At 35.3% G+C, this 22,447-nt stretch overlaps 2 protein-coding genes across 3 annotated transcripts; both read left to right on the top strand.

The window, feature by feature from the left end:
- Positions 1-6,071: 6,071 nt before the first annotated feature.
- Positions 6,072-11,545, top strand: LOC147556426 (Galactose mutarotase-like superfamily protein). Of its 2 annotated transcripts, none has more exons than XM_086664325.1 (9): positions 6,072-6,448; positions 7,202-7,276; positions 8,889-8,945; positions 9,015-9,175; positions 9,394-9,534; positions 10,027-10,129; positions 10,229-10,328; positions 10,423-10,671; positions 11,177-11,545. In XM_086664325.1, exons 1-8 carry the CDS (start codon positions 6,353-6,355, stop codon positions 10,635-10,637), a joined length of 948 nt encoding a protein of 315 aa, XP_086520451.1. In that variant the 5' UTR covers positions 6,072-6,352; the 3' UTR covers positions 10,638-10,671; positions 11,177-11,545. The 2 variants fall into 2 exon arrangements, with proteins under 2 accessions (XP_086520451.1, XP_086520452.1); XM_086664326.1 differs by having other exon boundaries at positions 6,107-6,448; positions 11,124-11,545.
- Positions 11,546-12,652: 1,107 nt separating this feature from the next.
- LOC147556425 (uncharacterized) lies at positions 12,653-15,423 on the top strand. Its single transcript, XM_086664324.1, has 2 exons — positions 12,653-12,974; positions 13,385-15,423. The coding sequence occupies exon 2, from the start codon at positions 13,608-13,610 to the stop codon at positions 14,925-14,927; it is 1,320 nt and encodes a 439-aa protein (XP_086520450.1). The 5' UTR covers positions 12,653-12,974; positions 13,385-13,607; the 3' UTR covers positions 14,928-15,423.
- Positions 15,424-22,447: the final 7,024 nt, after the last annotated feature.

Below are 22,447 nucleotides of genomic sequence, written 5' to 3'. Positions count from 1 at the left end.
TACAATAAAAGAAATAAAGTGCACATAATATTGTCCATAGAACAAATTGATTTAGTAACTTATGTTGTATTATTAAAGAAAAAATTGATTCAGTAACTTATAGTGTATTAAAGAAATATAACAAAGTCTGGGTTTAGAAATAAAGTGAAGTTTAGGGCAAGAAACCCAATTCGTTACATTCCATCTCTGAATTCTGAATTTCTTTGAGCTACATTCCATCTCTCTAAATTCGTTTGAGGTAATTTTCTTTTTGAAATTTTTTAATTCGTTTTTCTCTTTAAATTCGTTTTGAGCTACATTAAAAAGGTATTTTGGGATTTTCTAATCTACAAAAAATTTCATCTCAATTCATCTCTTTCCAAATTTCATCTATCTCTCTAGATTCGTTTAGGGCAAGAAAAAAGAAATTGAAATCTCTTTTTCTGTTTAGATTCGTTTGGACCATGTTTGGCGCGCGGGAATCGCGTGGGACTGGAATGTGATTCTTGAGAATCACAATCCTGATTACTGTTTGGCCTGCGGGAATGCAGGGGGAATCATATTCTCATGAAATAGGATTTCCTCAAAATGAGGTAATAGCAAATCCAGAGAGGGGGTGGGTTTGTTATTCCCATTCACCGAGAATGCTTTGTTTTAATATTTATAGACCAAATTATCTTTAATAAAACATTAGAATGACGATTAATAAAATCGTCCTCCACATAATATCACAACTAAAAAATTTAAAAACCTATGGTTAGCCACATAATATCACAATTAAAGTCATTGATTGTTTTCAAGGGGAATCAGAAAACATTTTCTTCATAAAAAAAAACTTAATCGACCTATCCCTAACAGTATCACGGGAGAATTTAGTTTAATTGGGTGAAAGTATCACAAATACAATACTCAAGAAACTTGTCTTCAACAAATTTGAAAGGAAGTTCCATATTAATAACCAACTCAATCATACTATCATGAGAACGAACTTTATTATATTTGAAGGAAACAAGTGTTCCAAACTGAGTTTGGACTATTTTAGATTGTTTAATATCAACCTTGTGTTTCTTTGAACAAGTCTCAGTCGGACATTTTAATGAAGTCTCACATTTCCCAAATTTTAGTAGTTCATTTTCTCTTATTAGCGGTAAGTTCTCTCTCTTCATGCTCTGCTTGATTTACAACAACATCGGGAGGGGCATTGACACCACCAGCATGAACTACTTGTCCAATATTAATAACAAGTTCAATTGTGGATCAAAAATAGGAACATGACAAGGCATTTATATAAAAAACAAGAGCATCTCATGACTTGAAGCCTGGTAAGAAAACGATTATTTCATTATCTGGACAATAAAAAAAACAATACAATAAGTTGTTAACCTTTCTTTCAAGGCAACCATCATGTCTGTTAATTGTCCATCAGAAAGTTAATTACGGACATTTGATAAATTATCATCATTTGCATATCCTAATACTAATCATTTATAACTTTAGAAAAATATATAAGATATATAAAGATCTTAAAAGAATAGAGACATCTCATAACCAGTGGTGTGGCTGAGAATTTGGGGGCCTGGTGCGAAATTTTATTCGGGGCCCTTTATATCGTAATATGACAATAAAAAAAATCACACACTCCAAATAATTATTCAAAATAAATTTGATGTAATTATTGTAAGTATCAAATCTCAATAACTCACAATTTCATTATGTGAATTATAATAGTATCCGTACAACAAACTAAACATGCAAGTACAAAGTCTACATTAACAATAAACATTGACTATTTTTGCTTAGAAATCAATAGAAAAATAGGAGGAAGAGAAATATTACTCCACTTTGATAGAGAAAAATGAATAAAAAGAGAGAAAAAGACAAGGGATAGAGAAAAAGAAAAATTGAACGTCAAATATTTAGTTTTTTATTTTACTTTTGGCTTCGTATTAGCATCTAATGCGTGTAGATAAACCTCTTCAATAGACTTATGGGATAAGAAAGACAAGTCTTTTTTTGTTAAAAGGTGGAACAACTAACCTAATAACTACTTACAAGTCATCTGTGAGGCCTACAAAATGATATATTTGGGTCTTAAAACATTTTAGGCCTAGTTAGGTCTTCCTGGCCTCATAAAATAGAGACTCGAGCACACAACCTTCAGAGTATTGGGTTAGCACCAAACTAGTGGAGCTAACTTGAGTTTATGTTTGTATTGGCTTTCTCCTTAAAAATATTGTTTTTGTTATAAAAATTCAGAGAAAGGGGCCCTAGGGGAGGAGGCTTGGTGCGATTGCACCCCCTCGCCCACGCCCCTGCTCATAACACATGTCACCTAAAAGATTTCCAAACATATGCATCATCTTTTACATCGGCACCATCAAATTTATATAAATCTCCCATACCAGGTGAACTTTATATCTACTCAAATCTACATAAAAAATGTTTAGATCCACTCAAATTTATATATAACTTTTTAACATATCAAATCTTTGCATATACTCAAATGTACATAAAAAAAAGTACAAAAGATACGTACAAAAACTAAATACATAAGATTATTGCATTCCAACTTTTAAGATCTTCCAATATTTAGATAAAAGTTTTAACAGAACAAGAAGACTTGATCTAAGACAAAGCACCAGGCCGAGTGAGAGAAGAAGAGAAGTCGAGAGAAAGTAGAGAAATTTGGAGAATGAACAAAGGTCGAGAGAGACTAAGGGTGTGTTTGATATCTCAATTGCTCTAGTAGTGATTCGGACACATACATTATAGCAAGTCGACGATGATCGTGGGTAGATTAGCGGCAATTGGACGATCAACCGCTTAAAGCCTCGTCTATCGATGGTTAGACCATGTAATACCAGAGTATTCTGAATGAGCTTCTTAGTGTGTTGTGTTTGTGTAGTTTTTTTTGTGTATTTCAAGAATACAAATGAGAAATATATATATATAGAATTTCTCATAGCTACAATTAATCACAGAGATTAATAGCTAGCAATTAATCTATTGTAACCGTTATACTAAATAGCGAGTTAATTGCAACCGTTTCATTCCCATGAGTGTGGCCGTTACAAAACGGTTTCATTCCCTTGAATGTGACCGTTACAAACTGATTAATAGAGAGGATAGAGAAAAAGGTGAAAGAAGAAGGAGCGACATTCCTTAATTATTTTTACAACGGTGATGATGTTCACTGGTGAGATGGAGGTTGCGAGATAAAAACAAAAGAGTAACAAAAAGAAATTAAGGAAGCGCAATTTTGAGAAGTAAAAAATAACTTAATAGTCAACAGACAAATAAAATGAAAAGTAACCAATCTCCAGAAACATATGCAAAATAACCTAAAAAAAAATAACAAACCATATAACCACATTTGTTAATATGAAACAACTCATCCGAATAAACATTCAAATACTTTATAGAAATAGCTTACATTAATAGATAAAAGCATAAATCACGATACAAAACCGACTTGTTTCATATCACTTCATTTGGATGCATGAATGTAGTTTAATTATAATAATCTGTAAGTGTAGTTTAATTATAAATTTATAATCTATGAATGTGACTTCATTCTAATAATCTATTATCTCAAAAAAGAAAAAGTGAGCTCCTCTTTTATTATCCCATCTTTTAGATACTCCATGTTTTTTCAAATTTTTGAAAGGAAAGAATATTGTTGTCCCATAAAAATATCTTAAGGGCCTTCTGGTCTCAACCGTCAGCTTTGAATTATCCATGTGTCTACATTTCAACAAAAAAAAAAAAAAAAAAAAAGAATTATCCATGTGTCTATAGAGGGGCACTTTAAACTCCTTCAGAGGTGGTGCACTAATTGTTTTGTAAAAATAAAGATAGTTTTAGGCCGCGACTTTTGGGAGTAAAGAATAATTTTCGAGGAATAAATTCTCTAGGGAATTTATGTTCTTTTTTATATTCTCAGGAGAATATTTTATTTTAGTCAAAAAACTCACTTGATCAAACATTTGTCCCTAATCTTCATCTTCTTTATCACCACCACCACCATTCCAACCATTATTGCCACATCTTCTCTTTCCTCTCTTCTCATCTCTAACTCACTGTTACTCTCCCTCTCACTCTCACTGACTATCTCTATGTCGTTCTCACTTTAGATCTCTCTCTCTCTTTCATTGTAGATCACTCCCATTATTTCTCTCGTTGTAGACATATCTCTCTCTTTCACTATCTATATCTCTCTCACAGTCTTTATTTATCTTTCTCGCAATCCCTCTCTCTCTTTCTGTCGATCTGTATAGTTCCCTCTATGGAAATCACAGAGTTCCTACCCACAAAAAGGTTTTGTGCCCACGAAATGGCCATGACACGAAATCCTCGAGGAGGGTTTCACTAGAAACCCTTCCCAGTGTCAGGTTCCGACGAAAAGAAACAATGAGAAATCGAGAGACATAAATAGTGAGAGCAATAGAGAGAGATGGTAAGAGATAGACAATGAAGAATCGAGAATGAGACTCAGAGAAGAAGAGGGAGAGAATAAGAGAACAAAAAAAGATGGTGTGAGAGAGTGGGAGAGAGAACAATAGGAGAGAGAGAAAGAAAGAAAGGGACAGGGAGAGAGAAGATGAAGATTAGGGGGCAATGTTTGATCAAGTCCATTTCGGACAAACAAAAAATATGCCCCTAAATAAATATTTGTTGATCAAAATCTTTATTTTTCGGAGAATTCTTTTTATTCCCCAAAGTCGCGGGCTAGTTACGGGAAACTAGGTTATTAGTTTCATGTGTGTTGGTAGACAATGATTCCCTTCAATCAAACCTATTATTTCCCTTACCTCAAATTTATGAAACTCTTTCCTTTTTCTTTCCAAATTTATCCTAGTATGCTTAAAGTTTATTTTCTATTTTAGTAGATAAAACATTCTCTCTCTAATTTTGTGGTCAAACTGAATCGACAATAAATTTACCAGTTTTCAGTCAAAATATAGAAAATATTACTCCTAAGCACAATCCAAACGAACTACATAATGGTAATATTTCCCCAAAACACTTATTTTCAGTCTTGAATGGATGATTTTCTTGGTAAAAACGACAAATGAGTAAATAGAGTAGTAAAATATTCTAATCGTCACTTAAAGTGACAAAAGAAAAAAAATCAATAAAGTAATCAACAAAATATATTTTGCTATCGCTAATTATTTACTTTTAAAAGATAAAGTCGTCTAAAGTAAACCACTTTTTGAAAATATAATTTAAAATCAACAAACTTACGGTATTGTGAATGATTTTGGTAAAATTGTAAATAATCATAGCAGTTAACAAAAACACTCATCATTTATCCAAACTTGTCAGTGAATCTTTAACAGAAGAGATATACCTAAATTATTACATCGGATAACTTTAATATGAAATTTCTATTTTCCTAAAACGAAAAAAGTTACATTGTCTTATTCTTTTATTCCCACGATCCAATAAAAATTGGGCCACATGAAATGAAATACAGTTATTATATATATCTACTATCTAATATATATATATAATCGTACCGGAAATTTGGTATTTTTTAAGTTAAAAAGATAAATTATATTTTGTTTAGTTAAAAAGTTAATTTTTTTTCTTTTAATTTTTCGTGACCCTTTTGTAACCAGTTGAAACCTTTTTGCATACTAGTTATAATTTTTTTGTATACCAGTTGCAGTCCTCTTGCAACCAGTTGCAGATTACTAAAATACTTTGAGAACTGAATGCTAGAATAATCTACTGACCATTTCACACAAAACACAAAAAAATTATAGTTAGTTTTGACTAAATTTGGCATAATTATATACGTTTTTTTGGATCAAATATGAAATATTTTTAGATACGCAATATCTATATATGATATGAATGCAGATGTGACGAAATATCTGCATCTAAATCAGTATTCTTATATTGTGATACGAATGCAAACCAATTATAGATCTTCTTGTCAACAACCCTTAGTTGGAATGGTAAGAGGTTTAGTCTTCCACCCTAGAGGCCAATGGTTCGTTCGAGACATGCCTATTTGTGTGCCAATATGGCAAAAATGACAAATGAGTTGATATAACAGCAAGAATGTTAGAACTGTCACACCTGAAGTAGAATAATACCTTACAACAAAAAAAGAAAAGAAAAGAAAAGTAGAATAATACAAAAGGAAAAAAAAGAATAAAAGAATTCCACATAAACCTTTATACACCAACACGCAGACCTCACCCTGGGCAGTCACTTCCTCTCTCTAACTTTTGCATTTCTAATCTCTCTCTCTCTATATATATATGATATGATCGGAGTCTAAAGAAGAGAAGGTTAGATTTCCGATTCGTCCTTCTGTAATATCAATTCTAGAGAGAGAGGGAGAGAGTGGAGAGAGAGTATGTCGAGCGAAAAGTGGGTTCCGGTGGAGTTCTGTAAGGGAATTAATAACCTCGACAAGATCGTCCTTAGAGAGGTTCGAGGCAGTTCGGCAGAGGTCATCTCTTTCTCTCTCTCTCTCTCTCTCTGAATTTTTCTCTTTCTATTAGAATGCACTTGTTTGTTAATTGAATTGGTAAATTGAACCAATTGAGCTAGATCTGTTAGTTCTTCCCTTTCTGATGTTGTGGATCTGATGCTGGTATAAGATTGACGATTGCTTTCCCGATAAGTTAGATTGGGATGTTGATTGTTCTTTAGAACTGTTGATAAAAGTGAATTGCTTTACTTGATTCAATTAGTTATAGTTTATCATTCACAGAACCAGGGAATATATCAATCGAATTTGTGGATTTATTTACTATATTTTGTTCAAATTATAACAGTCATTCTTGATTAGTAATAGGTAATTGCTTGATTAGCATCCAATTCGTGTAGTGGATTCAATCTTATCATAGAAACATATGCTTCTTGAAACCTTATCATTCTATCTATTTGTTTAATTCCCATTCTTGCTTTTTTACATCTTTGTTGAATTGTTATCTACTTGAGTTCATTTTTTATTCTTCTTTCTCTTATGAGATTTGTTGATTTAGTCTGTCGAACTTGTAAACAAAATGAAAACATTGTCATACTTCTTTGAAACAATTGTTGTTGTTGATGCTCTTTGTATACCTTTTTCTGTTGACTTGAATCGAAATCTGTGAATAACTGGTGTGTTAGTTTCTGAAAGAAGATTAGAAGAAATTGGAAGCATTTTATGGCGGCAAAAGTAAAATCTTAACAAGGTTTTCACCTTATTTATTCACAGGTTTACTTGTATGGAGGTCATGTGACATCTTGGAAGAATGACCACGGGGAGGAGTTGCTTTTTGTTAGCAGTAAGGTATTTTGTCCTGTGTCATCATCTTGCTAACCTGTAAATACATATAGATAGTTTTAGCATTAAACACAGTTACATTGATCTCTAGCATCTGTTCTCTGTGCAAGTTAATGGTCATGTTATAGTGGATATTAGTTTATAATTATGATTTAGTGACATTAGTTACCGGGATATGACATCAGGAGCTCCAATTTTCATGGATGCGAAATGTGTCATTAACTTATCCCATTTTATTTACTGAGGTTTGCTCTAGTAAGAATTGGGATAAGAAAGAGGAAACAATCTACTTTAAAAGAAGGAAAAGATCTAGAGGAAGATCTTTATTTTTAAAATGTAAATTAAAAATTATTCACTCCCCCGTCCCCCTACACACTGAAAAATCTCAATTAATAGGAGACGAATCTTGTCAGTTATATTTAGGTGTTAGTAATAGGAAGTCATTCTTGTGCTTCATCACAATGGTAAGCAGTGACTCAGAGGGTGTTTGATTTTTTAGCACTTAGAAGTGCTATGTCGTTTGTTTTCCATCACTTCTAAGTGCATGATTTTTTTGTTTTTATGTTAATTTTAAGTGGTATAAAAATGAGTAATTGTCTTGTTTGACCTTAAAGTACTTAAATATCAACATTTCATACTAATTCATGATTTTAGTTAAAGAGAACTAAGATTTATGAGTACTTTGTGTCCAAAACATAAATCACAAACAAATGAGATTTAGGAAGGAGAAAGGGATCATGTTGCATCTTGGAGTTTGGTGTTCTTGATCAGTGAAGGAGGGGAGAAGACTCTAGAGGAAAGGCTTGAGTGAAGGATGAGTGATGGAGAGAAAAAGTCTTGGCTGAAGTCATAAAGTAGTTTTGTACTTAACAATTGTTTAAGGTTTTGTTTTAGTTAGGATTAATGGATTATATTGGTAGTAATTGTTAATTATGTGAAGGATAAAAATGTCTCTTTTAGCACATTTGAAGTAAGTGCAAAAATATAAGCTCCAAATTAGAGCTTACAATTTTTCACTTACTTTGCCATCAATTAGAAGCAAGGGCGGAGCCAGGATTATAAGTCAGGGTACGCTAGTCTAAAAAATAAAAGGCCAAAAAGCAATTATGGACAAGAAATTAGGGACGAAGTTAAAGGGCTATTTATGAAAATGGGACAGAGAGAAGGGCCCAACGCGGACTGGAGAGAAAATAGAGGGCAAAGATGATTTAACCAGAAAATAACATGAAAAATGTCAAGGGTGGGGTTCGAACTTGGTTTGTTCCAGCGGCAATCTGAAACAGTGACAATCTAGCCAAGGCTGGCTTCATGTTTTTAAATTGCTCTAAGCCTTACTAATTGCAGATTGACCCCTGACTACAGCCAGGGGCAGCCTATAGCTGGCTCCGCCCTTGCTGAGAAGTAATATTCACTTATTTAAGTGAAAAAGCAAATGCCCTATAATTGCTGGCCCACACTTAATAAATGCAAAAATCTAACAGCCACTTAGTATTATAGTTCGATAATAAGTCGTTCCAGCCTTGTTTAGTGATAGTCAAGGCAGGGAATAATTGGTAGAAATTTCTTCCGTTTATTAACTTTTTTCTTCTTCCTGTCGTAAAAATGTTTGCTTGTGTAGGCCATCTTCAAGCCTCCAAAGCCAATTCGTGGAGGTATCCCCATATGCTTCCCGCAAGTAAGTTATCTCTCATTGTCCTTGTTTGCTTTATTTGTCTTCTTCGAATAAAAGTGTACCCTCTTGCAGTTTGGACCTCTTGGAAATCTCGAACAACATGGATTTGCAAGAAACAGGTTTTGGAGCGTGGACACTGATCCACCTCCTTTTCCAACTAGTAGTCCGAATAAGGCTTTTGTTGATTTGATTCTCAAGCCAACTGAAGATGATAAGAAGACATGGCCTCATAGGTACACAAGCTGTAGATTGGTATTTCCTGTTTTTGAAAGTTAGATTGGTGTTTTCTTTTATTTAAAAACAAACATAGACTTGGGACTAAATGACTAATGCAGTATTGTTTTTCACTGATAATTGTCAACTTGTTCGTTTTCCCTGTTTTCCGTTCTTTTTTACCATAGCTGCTAGAATGTGGGTCTATATTTGATATAATAAAATGTCATCATTGCAGTTATGAGTTTCGACTTCGAGTAACTCTGGGGCCTGGTGGGGATTTGATGTTAACTTCCCGCATCAGAAACACCAACACTGATGGGAAGCCATTCTCATTTACATTTGCATATCACACCTATTTTTCCGTTTCTGATATAAGGTATTATCTTGAACTTCATACATTCTTCATGACATTATTTTTCTGGGTTAACAATATTGGACCGTATATCGTTCCTATAAATCATACTTAGCAGAAATAAACTGTTCCTTTTGCATTATCAAATTATTCATCAGAACATGTGATAGCACTTTTCCCCAGATAATGTACTGCCCAAATGTGATATACACTGAGCTAATACGTTTGAACTTTAAATGGTAATAGTCTAATAGACATTGTTGTGAATAAGATGACGGGTTTTTGAAATCTGGATCTTATGCATAAAACATTTATTTTACTTCTGTCTTGCACATTGACCAATTATTCACAAATCGCAGACTTTATCTCACTTTTTTTCCCTAACCAACCATGTAAACTTATAAAGAGATTCAGGATTTCAGGCTTTAGCTCAATAGTTTGAAGAAGCTTCAAAATTAGGAACCTAGATTATGCTTTCAAAATTAATGTTAATTGCTCTGGTTATACTTTCTTCAGTGAAGTCAGAGTAGAAGGGCTGGAGACAATCGATTATCTGGATAATTTGCGTAGCAGAGAAAGATTCACTGAACAGGGGGATGCCATAACATTTGAACAGGAAGTAAGCATCAGATGATTCAAACCAATGCACTAGCTTTGAATTAGATGTTCATTCTTTTTTCCTTCAGATTCTTATGCCAAGGTTTCTCTCTCTAAAAAGGTGGACAAAGTATATGTCAGCACACCTTCTAAAATTGCAATTCTGGACCATGAAAAGAAAAGAACATTTGTTTTGCGAAAAGATGGTCTTCCAGATGCTGGTACGTCTGGCTAATTAAAACTGTGGCATCTTCGATGCTTGTCTAATATCATGTCAATGCTTACACGTATTTACTCCTGTTTTCATCTCTTCAGTGGTATGGAATCCTTGGGACAAGAAAGCAAAGGCCATGGCTGATTTTGGTGATGATGAATATAAGCATATGCTGTGTGTCGAGTCTGCAGTTATAGAGAAGCCCATCACCCTGAAACCTGGAGAGGAGTGGAAAGGAAGGCAAGAGTTGTCTACTGTTCCTTCGAGTTATTGCAGTGGTCAGCTGGACCCACAAAGGGTTCTCCAAGGAAGTTAAGACCTCCTTTTTATCTGCTCCAGATCCTGTACAGGTATCCCTTTCATAATCACAAACATTTTATACTTCGAAGTGTTATTTTATTTCCGTGTACCCATACTCTCAATACTGGAATCTGCTCACCCACTACTCCAGAGAATCACCCCAGTCGAATTGTATAACGATTGATACTCAAACTAGAAACATTTTCCAATTAGACACAATTGTAGTATACCTCGCCTAGTTTTCGAACTCTTAAACTTACATTATTACGGCAGAGAGATTTGAGGAGCATCTTCTGTAGTAATAAGAAATAACAGTATGAATGTTAATGTGTGGTCTCTAAACATCGAGTCTGACCACATTACCCGTCGGGCTGTGGTCGTCCCAAATTTTTAGGCCATACCTCATTTTGTAACAGTATAAATGCCAGATTTGATGATATTTGCATCCTCAGTTGAAAGGTTCAGTGAGTGAAAACAACCAATCTTTTAACAGTTTATGCAGATGTTCTTTTGCAATTCTGGGACTGGAACTTGATAAACTGAATGTCTGGACAGGTATTTCTTACTGGCAGGATGGATTCATCAACACAGGAATTTTAATCAAATAATGTTTTCCTTCTTTCTTGTTATGGACTATATTACTCAACAAAACCCGATTTGGAGCAAAGATGAAAATAGAAACAGTGAGAAGTAGTACTAGTAGTTCCTGTGTTTCTTGAATACGTTTTAAGTGCTGAGAAGAACTTCATAAGAAAGGTGGAAAGGGTAGTTAAAAATGTGATGAAAGATTTGATCAATTTGTTTATCGGCTGTGTTCGAATATCTTCCATGCCCAGGATATCTTTTTATTGTCGCCTTATTATCAGTTTGTTATCGTTTAAAGACAAAGAACTACAAATACATAAAAATGTCATGCCTTTGATATCTCCTATCAATTTTCGATGTTTTTTTTGTAGATCTCTCTCTCTCTACTAACTCACCATAAGCTTCTCCATTGCTCTACTGATTTTCATGGTGATAGCACAATTGTACTAGTACAGATGACAGATCTATCTCTGTGTTTCCATAGTCTATCTTGATCCTTTTTACTGTTTTCTTACATCTTGTTTACACCAGATACATCTGTCATCCTAGTCCCCATAGCTCACAACCTTAAACTGGTTGAAGAACCAGGGTCACCCTAAAAAAGAAAGATGTTGTAATGAATTATTTAAAATCTGCCATATCAGCTACGGCTTGTAAAATGTAAACTCCTGTACAGGATTCTTCTCTACACTGTCACATATAAGAAAGTGTATTTTCCATATTACAAGACGTCTGGAAGGGAAAAAAAATCAGTTAAAATGTGTTAGTTTGAAATCTTAACTGCACATAACGATTCTGTCTTATGTCATTAGAATTGAGGATGGTTTATATAGGCTTTCGGTGTTGATAGATTTTACTATCATTGTTAGTTCTGCCATAGTGAGATTCGACTTACAAATGTTAATATGTCTTACCCGATTATACACGATATCTTTTCAAAAAATATCTTAGGTCATAGTTATAAAAGAAAACTTGATTAACATATTCACAAGGAGCATACATATTTGAACAAGTGGAGTAACTCTACCATAAAATCAAGGGTTTTATCTCATATCTGCGTCAAAAAGTCAGTCTACCACAAAATAAACAGTTTCTTACTTGTGTATTCCTTCTCATATTCACACAAGGGGGCTAATCTGTCGTACAATCGAAAGTCATGTATGTATTGTTCACAATAAGAAGATTACCTTACATTTGTTTGTTTATTTGCTTTTCTATTCAGAAAAATTTGTCTTCTTGCCTTCACATACGAACATTACGTCATGCTAAAATGTCATGCTAAAATATCAATAAGACATTACAAACATGTTTTATTACTCTTCATTTTCTTCCAACATGATGGGAAAAAGATTGTCATGAGTTTTTTTTCTAAACAAAGTACTACAACAAGTGACAAATCATGTAAAAAACTCACAAAAATAGAAGTCATGTCCATATTTCTTCTCTACACTGTCTATGCAGAGAATGTTTTACCCCACATGAACCAAAGAAGAGAATGAGAGGAAAAAACAAGAGAGAGAAAGTAGAGAGAGAGAAGTGCAGCGATCGAGGGTTGTAATCTAATTCACAGAGAAGAGCGCGAGAAAAAAAAAAAAAGAATTTATAGTTTAGATTAAGAAAGAAGAAGAAGAAGAAGAGAAGCTACTAAAGAAGCAATCGAAACTAGAGAGAGAAAGAAGAGAGAGAAGGTTGTGTTTCCGTTGATGCGGGTTTGAATTTCATTATTGCTGAAGTTCGCTCTGAAGAAGAAGAAGAAGCTCGAAATTAGGTCAGTTTGATATTTAACCTTGGTTTTTTCTTAGCTTAATTAGTAAAGTCTTCATCTTTATTCATCTCTTCTGTTTGGGTTCTTCTTCGAATTTTGAAGTCTCTATTTGAACTCAAACAAAACAAGAATAATTTTTTTGTTTTGAATGAAATAACATCTTGAACTCAAATCTCATCTGTGATCCGTATTGTTTGAAGTTCGTTATACGATCTCAGTTAAATTAATCGAATGTTATAAACTCAACAAGGAAAAAACAATGAAAGTTTCTGGATTTACTCTGGTTGAGTATTGGTGCTTATTTCTAGGGTTTTCATTATAAATGGATATGAAATTTGAAGTGTTTATAAGTGTTTGTGATGCTTCTTATACTGAGATCTCTGTTGAATTATGGGTTCCTCAACTTTCTCTAGGTTTTCTAATTTGAAGATGAGATTTGTTCAACTGCATTGTCTGGTTTGAAAGTGGAGAAATTAGGGCAAGGTTTAGGTTTATGCAGTTATCGTGATTGGTAACGGGGCAAACCCTAATTCTCTGTTTGTGGGAATTTTTTGTGGGAGTTTTCTGGGTTCAAGGGCATTTTAAAGATCTAGTGGATGTATTAAACCATTTGGACTCTAATCAAAGCACTGTGAAATGCTACCTTCACAACAACATCAATCACGGATCAATATCAGTGACTTGAAAGCTCAAATAGTGAAGAAGCTTGGTCCTGAGCGGTCGAAGCAATATTTTTACTATGTGAATAGACTATTGAGCCAGAAACTAAGTAAGTCTGAATTCGATAAGTATTGTTTTCGAACACTTGGAAGAGAAAATCTGCCACTACACAACCAATTAATACGTTCGATATTGAGAAATGCTTGTAATGCCAAAGTGCCACCTCCAATTCATGAGAAGGAAGCTCCAGTCAAGTCAACATTAAAGCTACCAAAAAAATCTCCGTCAATAGAAGATGGGCATCAACAGGCTGGGCCTTCTCCATCTTTGGCTCAAGGTCCTACACATTTTTGGTCAAATGGAGATGCTTTACCTATCTCTCCTCGGAAAATCAGGTCTGGGGTTCGAGAAAGGAGGGCCAGGGACCGGCTTGACAGGCCTAGTCCTCTAGGACCAAATGGGAAGATAGAATTTGTGTCTCATCATCCAATCATAGCAGATGATCGGAAGACGAAGGTTGTTATAGAAAATGGCGAACTGAATCCTTGTGATTTGCAGAGATTGGTTCGTAATAATCAACAAGTACTCGCTGAACAGCCTAAGCCTGAGCTAGATTCATCACTTTTGAATGTAACAAAACGACCAAGAACAAAGAAATCACCAGAACATGTTCCCATTTCGATACATAGTAAGAGTTCTGAAACTCCTGCTGAAGTAGTCCATGTTGAAGAAGAGGTGGAGGAAGCTGAAAAATGCAACCCTACTAGAACTGCTTTCTCTGCTCCTCTTGGGATACCATTTTGCTCGGCGAGTATTGGTGGGGCTCGAAGAAGTTTGCCTAAGGTAAGCAGTACCTTTGCTAGCTCTTTCGAAAGTGGTGGATTACCTGATATCGAGACATTAAGGAGACGTATGGAACACATTGCAGGAGCAGAGGGTCTTCAAGGGATATCAACTGATTCTGCTAATTTATTGAATAATGGGTTGGATTCATATTTGAAACGGTTGATCAGATCTTGCTTTGAACTAGTGGGATCAAGGACTGGACATGAACCAACAAAGTCCACTTTTTATAAGCAACAACCTCATCGGAAGCTTATTAATGGCATGTACCCGAGTCAGCAATTGCAAATGCAAAGTAGCGTTGGGCCCGCGGAAGGGATACAAGGATCCAGTACCCATAGTCCAATCTCTCTACTGGATTTCAAGGTAGCAATGGAGCTAAAACCACAGCAGCTTGGTGAAGATTGGCCGTTGCTGCTAGAAAAAATATGTTTGCATTCTTATGACGAATAAAGCATCCAAGGCAAACTTTGGTTTTTCACAAGACTAGGTTCAGATGGGTACCTTCTGGTTCAAACGGTTCGAAACTATAAATGGACACCATTCGATGTGGTGACTTCTCCCAATAGCCAAGATGAACCAGTTACTTCCCTCGGAATGAAGCTTTGTCACTTCAAATATCAGACGAAGATTCAAGCAGGAATTCTTTGAATTCTCGTGCCATGGTACCCACAGTTAACAGCAACCATCAGAAGGGGAATTTGAAAAGCGTTCCCCATGTTTTGGTTGCACTGTTGTACGTTTATGATTTATGTTGGTCAGCCCCCACCATAACCGCTGATCTTGAGCTTTTCTGTATTCTACAGCTAATTAGGAAATTTAAGGACAGTTTTGCAGGAATACTATTGTGTAGCTTGGTAAAAAGGTGCGAAAGTGTAACGTAAGGAGCATGGTGTCGGTATATGTATTTTTTAATCTGAAAATTTATTGAAGTTTTAATATTTCACTACAGCTTGTCATTCCATTTTTGAATACTTCCTTTTGAAATCTTAAGACCTCACAAATCAAAATCTCTCGATATCTGATAGTGAAGTTCCAAATGCTTGTTCCCTAGACATACTAGTTTCCCTAATTGGATAAGTTTGAGTTTGTTGCACTAGTAAGTTGCATAAATAAATAGAATAATGAGTTTGCTTGTGAATTGTGATCTAATATTTATATGAGAATTACGTTTTACTGGTAAGGGGCACCTGGCACCTTGTTGTTTCTTTTGATTTTGCAATACCACGTAACTTGCGTAGCATATTTTTTTTCCATGCGAGTGTTTCTTTTTCTCTGTGAGTGTCAGCGAGTGGTCAGGTACCAAATATATGTCCTACATCTTACTGTATGAAAACTTGCTTATTTTACTTCGTCAGTTTCTAAATAGGGAAAAATAGGGAATGGATGAAAAATAGAGAGAGAATAACGTGTGCTTTCTCCAGGGTTAGAGACTTAACTGGATATGTAAACTTTTCGTGAAAGACTTGTCATCTGCCGATGTTGTGTTTTTTCTTTTTTATTTTGAGTGGCGTAAGCTGGGGATGAAGAACATGTTTCGATTACGTATTTGTGCTATAGCAATCTTCTACTGGATACCATTGATCACACACACAGACATCACATACATGATGCTGTTAGGAGAACTTCATTACTTATATGTGGTTGTCGAGACCTGCCAGTAACGGCAGACTGTTAATATCAATTCATGCTAAGTGTTGATGAAAGACTGATTCTGCTTCTACTGCACTATGAGAGCGTGTATGACAAGAAACCAGCTGATTTTCGACAAGAAATGTAAGGTAATACTAACATCCATAAACCAACCCTAAGCACAAAACTCACTGGCAATCTCACTCTTGCACTCAGCTAAAGACAAACTCTATATTGCCTTTAAGAATGCTTCAATTTGTTCCCTTTTTTCCTTCTTTAACCCTTAAAAAAAGGATGGTTCATTTTTTTTTTACTTAAGATCACATTATGTTCATGTGAAGTTGAAGACAAGATTCTAGGCAATTCATTATCTTCTATTTCCTTGGCAGGTAATATCCTATACTTCACATTTTTCCTACTTCCAATGACATGATATGTTCTTTGTATCCATTTACTCGCTCTTTTATTTCGTGTTCTTAGGTTCGGTGGTTTATCTCACGAAGCAATTAACAAAGGATCTACGTGTATCTGTAAGGAACTCTATTCATTACTTCATTGTATTTCATGAGTTTATGTCTTGCTCAATAAACCAATGCTACCTAGGATGTGGATTTCTAGTACGTTGTAAGGGTACCCTAGCTTATCCTTATACGACATGGCAGGGGTATACCCATCTTGGGTTAATACAATAAACTATTCCTTTTGAGAGGGTAATATAACAAAGTTTGGATTTGGATAAATATTTACTTATTTAGAAATGAGAAATTTGGAGCTAGATAGTTGGAGCACTACAAAAGAATGGTACATGAGATCTGGAACCCTGTATCCTAAGTGAGGTAGAATTTATGGTTAGGGTTAAACCTGTCACCTGACAATAAGTAACATTTTCCGTTGCAAGATGTATTACTTTTCACTTTCTGTATATTGGTATTTACTTTTCTTCCACCTGCCAAGAATTGAAATTTCGGACCCATTGTAGCTGTGCAAGTTGCGAACTCGGAACCTAACCTTGTTTAAGTTTCATTGAAATATATTCATTATGAATTGTTTCAATTTTCGTGTTTGACCTTTATTTCTTGCTATACCAATATGATGTTTACGTACGTGTTTCTGTCTTTTATGTGCTGCATTAATGATGGTCTATCTAATTCAAATAAAATCATCTGGCCTTTTTGAATTCGATATTTTCAGAAAGTTTTCGATCTAGAAGAATTACTGATGTTAGCCTGAGCCATGGTAGAAGAATTGGTTATTTTTAATGAAGTAATCAAGTAAACCTCCATCGAAGCTGTTGCTAACCAATTTACGTCAAATACCTCTTCACTGACCAGTACCTCCTTCCTCGTACTTTCTTTTCTGCTTTTCCCACTCAGGTTTAAGAGAGAGATTAGGAGTCGGTTTAATCATGACAAGAATATTCTTTTTAGGAAATGGCCAAAACAATGTATCATCTAGACCTAGATAGTCTTTCTTGAGGTTTGCTTCCTAATATGATTTAGTTCGTTTTTCTTCGTAAATGGGGTAAATGCAGCTAGTAAACATGGGTTTTTGTTATCATACAAGTTCCTTTACATTACTAATGTTCGTTCTCTTTTCGTTGGCCCGACCCCTGCCACAAGTTTTATCAATAATCCAGGTTTCTGATTGTATGGTTCTCTGCCGCAAGTATTATCGATAATCCAGGTTTCTAATTTAGCCAGATGATACCGAGTAGCTTATTTTCGACCTTGTTAGAATGTTTTTCATTTCTCAGCTGCAACAGCCGTTGAGGAAGGACAAACCAATTATTGGTTGTGAGTCGTCCCGAAACAGATTTCGGAGTTTTTCTGTTCCCCCTCTTCAAATTTGACTCGCTGAAAAGGCGTAACTGGTAGCAGTTTTAGTCCTATCTTGTGTACTCTTCCTGGAATTACCAAATGCCATTTACTCTTAGGTAGACTAACTGTCAACCTTAATTATATTTAAAAACAGTTTTACATGTCATAGAGCTTGTGCTTTTCTGTTTTACATATATTAAGTTGTATTCTGTTACAGGGTGATTAGTCGTTCATTCGGAAAGTTGTGAATGGGAATCCCAGACGTTTTCTTAGTCTCTCTGTTAAGAGCCAAAATCCATGTTTGTGATGGGTCATAATCATTGGATCATGACAGAAGGGAATGTAATCTGTATACAGTATGTCTGTAGAGAGAGAGAGAGAGAGAGGGGGGTGAAGAGAAATGGTCGGAGTTCCAGTGACTGTTCCACAATGAATAGTAGGCTCTGGCAAGGAGCTAGGAAGCTGCAGAAGGAGCCTTGCATATTGTGCACCAGTTCTTTTGATGCAGCCATTGTTGCGAGTGTCGTTCTTTCTACACAAAGATGTCGAAAAAAGCAAGATATCTGAAAGTGTAAGTTGGATGTGCATATCCTTAACAAACCTCGAAACGATCATTCAAAAAAATCTAGTAGGTTATAGTAGCATAAGTAAAATGAAGAAACAGTTCGAGAATCCAAATTTCCTCGGATATGATGGACTGATGGAGACAACAAACAGTTTTAAGGATAAGACGAGTTCACCGCATTGGTTGCGGCTGAAAGACGAAGAGATATAAGAAGATGGGAGATACTGCAATCAACATTATCTTGGGAAAGTAAATTATTTTGTATAACATATTGTATATGCCAGAATTATCATTGGGAATTTGGGATAGATTCACATGGTTAAATCTCTTGTATAATTTGCTGAGAAGCATTCAAGTCTATTCAATAAACAAATGATCCCTGATAGATTTGTGCGTGTGTGCAACCCAGTCTCCTCGGATGGTGTAGCGCCCCAAGTCCAGATTTACGTCGGCCGCCATGAAAGCCTAAACAATAAATCATCTAAAAGAAACAAATAACACTAAATAAGAAGCTCATAAGAAACAATAAATTATCTAAAAGGAACTTTGTTAAGTTTTCAAAACTCAAATGATGTCTTTAAATCATCTACACATATGTCGGACAAGATCTAGATAAGAGCAAAACAATTACTTAGGAGATGCAACTCCAAATAACTACCTAAGGAAAGAAAGAAGATTGCTAAGAAAACTCCTCGAAAGACTAACTACGACTCAAGCAGGTGACACTTCCCGATTCCCTTGACCTGAAAAATAATAGGTTGGGTCAGACCCCACCAAGTAGATTTCGAAATCCCTAAAGTCTGAATAGACAATTTCAAGAGCTACCAAACACAAATAGACCACTCTATAATATATAAAGGTGTTCTAAAATTAGTATTCAAGATGTGACCGTTATAATGAAGTAAACTACATTTGTAACAAACAACCAAACATAATGTGATAAGTTGGTGTCCACTGGGGAAATCAGATCCTTCATCCTAATCCTCCCCATAACCCTCGTTGAATGAGAATGTGTTCCTCAAGGCTACCCTTGTGTTGGCGCCGACCCATACGCTCCATACTAGGTCGTACCTCCGTACACCTTCACCATGTGGACCCGTCAGTCATCGCAACAAATAGTTGGTAGAGAGGGTCGGACCAATCAAACTCATACAACTCTCCACCAACTTCATCGCATCACACACACATAATAGCATCACACCACAACATACATAAATCAAAATCATATTCGCCAATATATTATGACATACTAGTTTCATACCAATAACGTTTTGCAAGTAGTGATCTATGTGTAATAATAGTTTACAGTTCTCATATCGTTGAATTCTAACAGTTGCTCATGTATCTACATAAAGGTTATTGTCTATTAGTGAGAGACATCTAATTATAGGAGTTATATCCTTAAATCATGTCAAATAAATGGGGTTTAGCCCAAAGTATTATAGTAGACTTGCCGGATTTTTCCTATCACCATACTAAATTAGACAGTTATACATGAATGTAGAGTCAAAATGTTAATAAATATTGTATGGTTCATCAACTATATCATTAGGGTAATTTTTCTTCAAAATCTAGTACATAGATGGGATTCAAACTGACCTAAAATTTGGTGTTGTAGAAGTGATAAACCTACTACTTCTAATGTATATTTGTTTCAAGAACTCTAATCTATATTCAAATAATATCAAATTTAAGGTTTATGACGTCCTTTAATTGTCTATTTTTTTCTATGAAAATGACTATTCAAGCCATAGGGAGGTTGAAACCTACCTCGAATCTATGCAAAGCAAATCCCACACAATAACCAACGAAGAAGAATCCCCAAGTTCCAACCCCTCGTTCTAAACTTTCTCTTTTTAGAACACCTAAACTATATCTCTGTAGCACTCTCATGGCTGCATCAGAAAAAGTAGGGTTTAAGGGTTAAAAGTGGTGCTGCTATAGGCAACCCATTAATTATGTAGGGGCACTACAGAAGGAGTTGAGGTTTATAAAAACTAAAAATAAATTTAAGTCATCCGATCTATATGCGTCTCAAAAAATAAACTGAAAGGTCTTTATAGATTGTCGATTCAAAAGTACAAAGACAAATCTAAACTTTAAGAAATTAGGAATGCCGGAAGATACAGATAGGAAAACTATCTTTAGGGCAATATCATTCGTGAAACTTAATAGGTCGTTTATGCCGTAAAATCTACTAAATGATCTATCAAGGATAGAGAAAACTATCTTTAGGGCAAGTTTTGTTTAAGTCGGCGTAATTTACACTCATTTCTTTAGGTAATGTTCTTCTTCAGAACCAACACTACGTTAGCCAACTAATCGGGGTAGTAGGCTTCTCTGATCACTCCTGAAGCCATAAGCTTCCCTACTTGTTTGGGGATTTCCACCTATTTTGATTTTGAGCAAAATTTTGCTTCGTTTATTTGACTGCTTGTGTTATAGTTTCAGATTTAACCCATTGGAGATTACAGAAGCATCTATGCCTGGTAGCTCTTCTGTTTTGAAGGTGAACATATGTCGGTAACTCTTGAAAAACTCCGTCAACTCTTTCTTCTTTACTTTTGTCATCGTATTGCTTACACAAGTGACCTTTGCCTCTGGAGTCCTGTTTTGCACCGACACCATCATGTCTTCTCAGACGGCTTGCTTTGTTGTTTCTCTTCTTTTAACCTTCGTTGGATTTGCATCAGACTTGCCCATCTCTTTGTCCATGACAATAAGATCTGTCTCATCCACTACCATCGTATCATCAACAACTAAAATTAGTTAAATGTCAACCGTACGAAGTTTTGGTGTTTTTTATTTGTGTTTCGGGCAATGAGGCTTTGGCATCAAGGTCTGTTAATGCCTTTGTCGAGCATTATGCACTTCCAAATCTTTCGACAGCATGAGTCGACGCATTGACACCCTCCCCCCAACCTCCGCCCCACGTTTTGTTATGGACGAATTGATTTTGTTCTATGAAGCATTGTAATCTCGCCAACACATAAGCATGGTAATACATCGACGAACAATATAAATTTCCCCCCTTTGTTCTTTAGCCAGAGTACAACATTTCCTTGAAAAACGAGACCCTTATTTCTTATTAGATGACGGTGAACTTCTAATCAAATTTGATCCTAACGAGATTATTAGACGAAGTAGATGAATTTCTCGTTAGATGAGAATCTGAAGAACTAGAACTTCTCATTAAATTATTAGATGTATTTGTAGACGATGATTTGCTTCCACTACTACTGTTAGATCCTTCGTGCTTCTTTGACAATTTCCACTTCTCGTCGTAGTAGATCTACGAATTTGAGCTAGTTATCATTTAATTACTAGGTAATTGCAGGCAGAAGATACCCACATATTTAATCACCTGATCGTTTTCCCCTGAATGAGAGGAAAGAAAGATAGATAAAGAGAGAGGCGAGGTTGTAATTTGTGGTGAAAGGATGCTATTTTTAGGGATTTATAAGAAGAAGAAGAAATTAAAATAAAAATCTCATGGCGGTTGCTAGCGGTCGCTAGGCCGACGACCACTTCCCAGACATTGGAGAATAAAGAAGAAACAAATGAGAATTATTTTTTAGATGATGGGTATTGAGAAAAAACAAAAATCAGATGTTAAAGTTAACAGACAGTTTTTAAAAAAGGAGTCATTGTTGAATTTATGAAAATCCGGGAGCCAAAATAGAGCTGGTCACAAGTTATGGGCCAAAAAAGAGAGAATCCAAACATTTCCCAGCACGTGTCGTACAATAGCTTGACATTAAGGTCTATAAAATGGGTAGAGGAAACCCTAGAGTTCTCATCTCTTCTTCTCTTGCAATAGCTTGGCGCAGCTGCAGTAGAGAGAGCCAGAGAGGGCAAGGGGAAATTAGGGTTTTCTGCTCCGTCCTCTTTGTTTACTTTCGTTCCTTACTTCTTTCTTTCTCTCTCTGCTAACTTTGATCTTTTCTTCAATTTTATTA

Source organism: Eschscholzia californica, unplaced genomic scaffold, assembly GCF_041429995.1.
Source record: "Eschscholzia californica isolate CP2 unplaced genomic scaffold, dmEscCali1.0.p SCAF_2, whole genome shotgun sequence".
NCBI classification, from domain to species: Eukaryota; Viridiplantae; Streptophyta; class Magnoliopsida; order Ranunculales; family Papaveraceae; genus Eschscholzia; species Eschscholzia californica.
Note: the sequence above shows the minus strand (reverse complement) of the source record. Positions and strands in the feature narration are given on the sequence as shown.

Excerpts from the sequence above, each read along its gene's own strand:
- LOC147556425 (XM_086664324.1), top strand. The coding sequence starts at position 13,608 with ATGCTACCTTCACAACAACATCAATCACGGATCAATATCAGTGACTTG.
- LOC147556426 (XM_086664325.1), top strand. The coding sequence starts at position 6,353 with ATGTCGAGCGAAAAGTGGGTTCCGGTGGAGTTCTGTAAGGGAATTAAT. Across the intron at positions 8,946-9,014 it reads TCCCCATATGCTTCCCGCAA|TTTGGACCTCTTGGAAATCT; the intron begins GTAAGTTATCTC and ends ACCCTCTTGCAG. Across the intron at positions 10,130-10,228 it reads CCATAACATTTGAACAGGAA|GTGGACAAAGTATATGTCAG; the intron begins GTAAGCATCAGA and ends CTCTCTAAAAAG.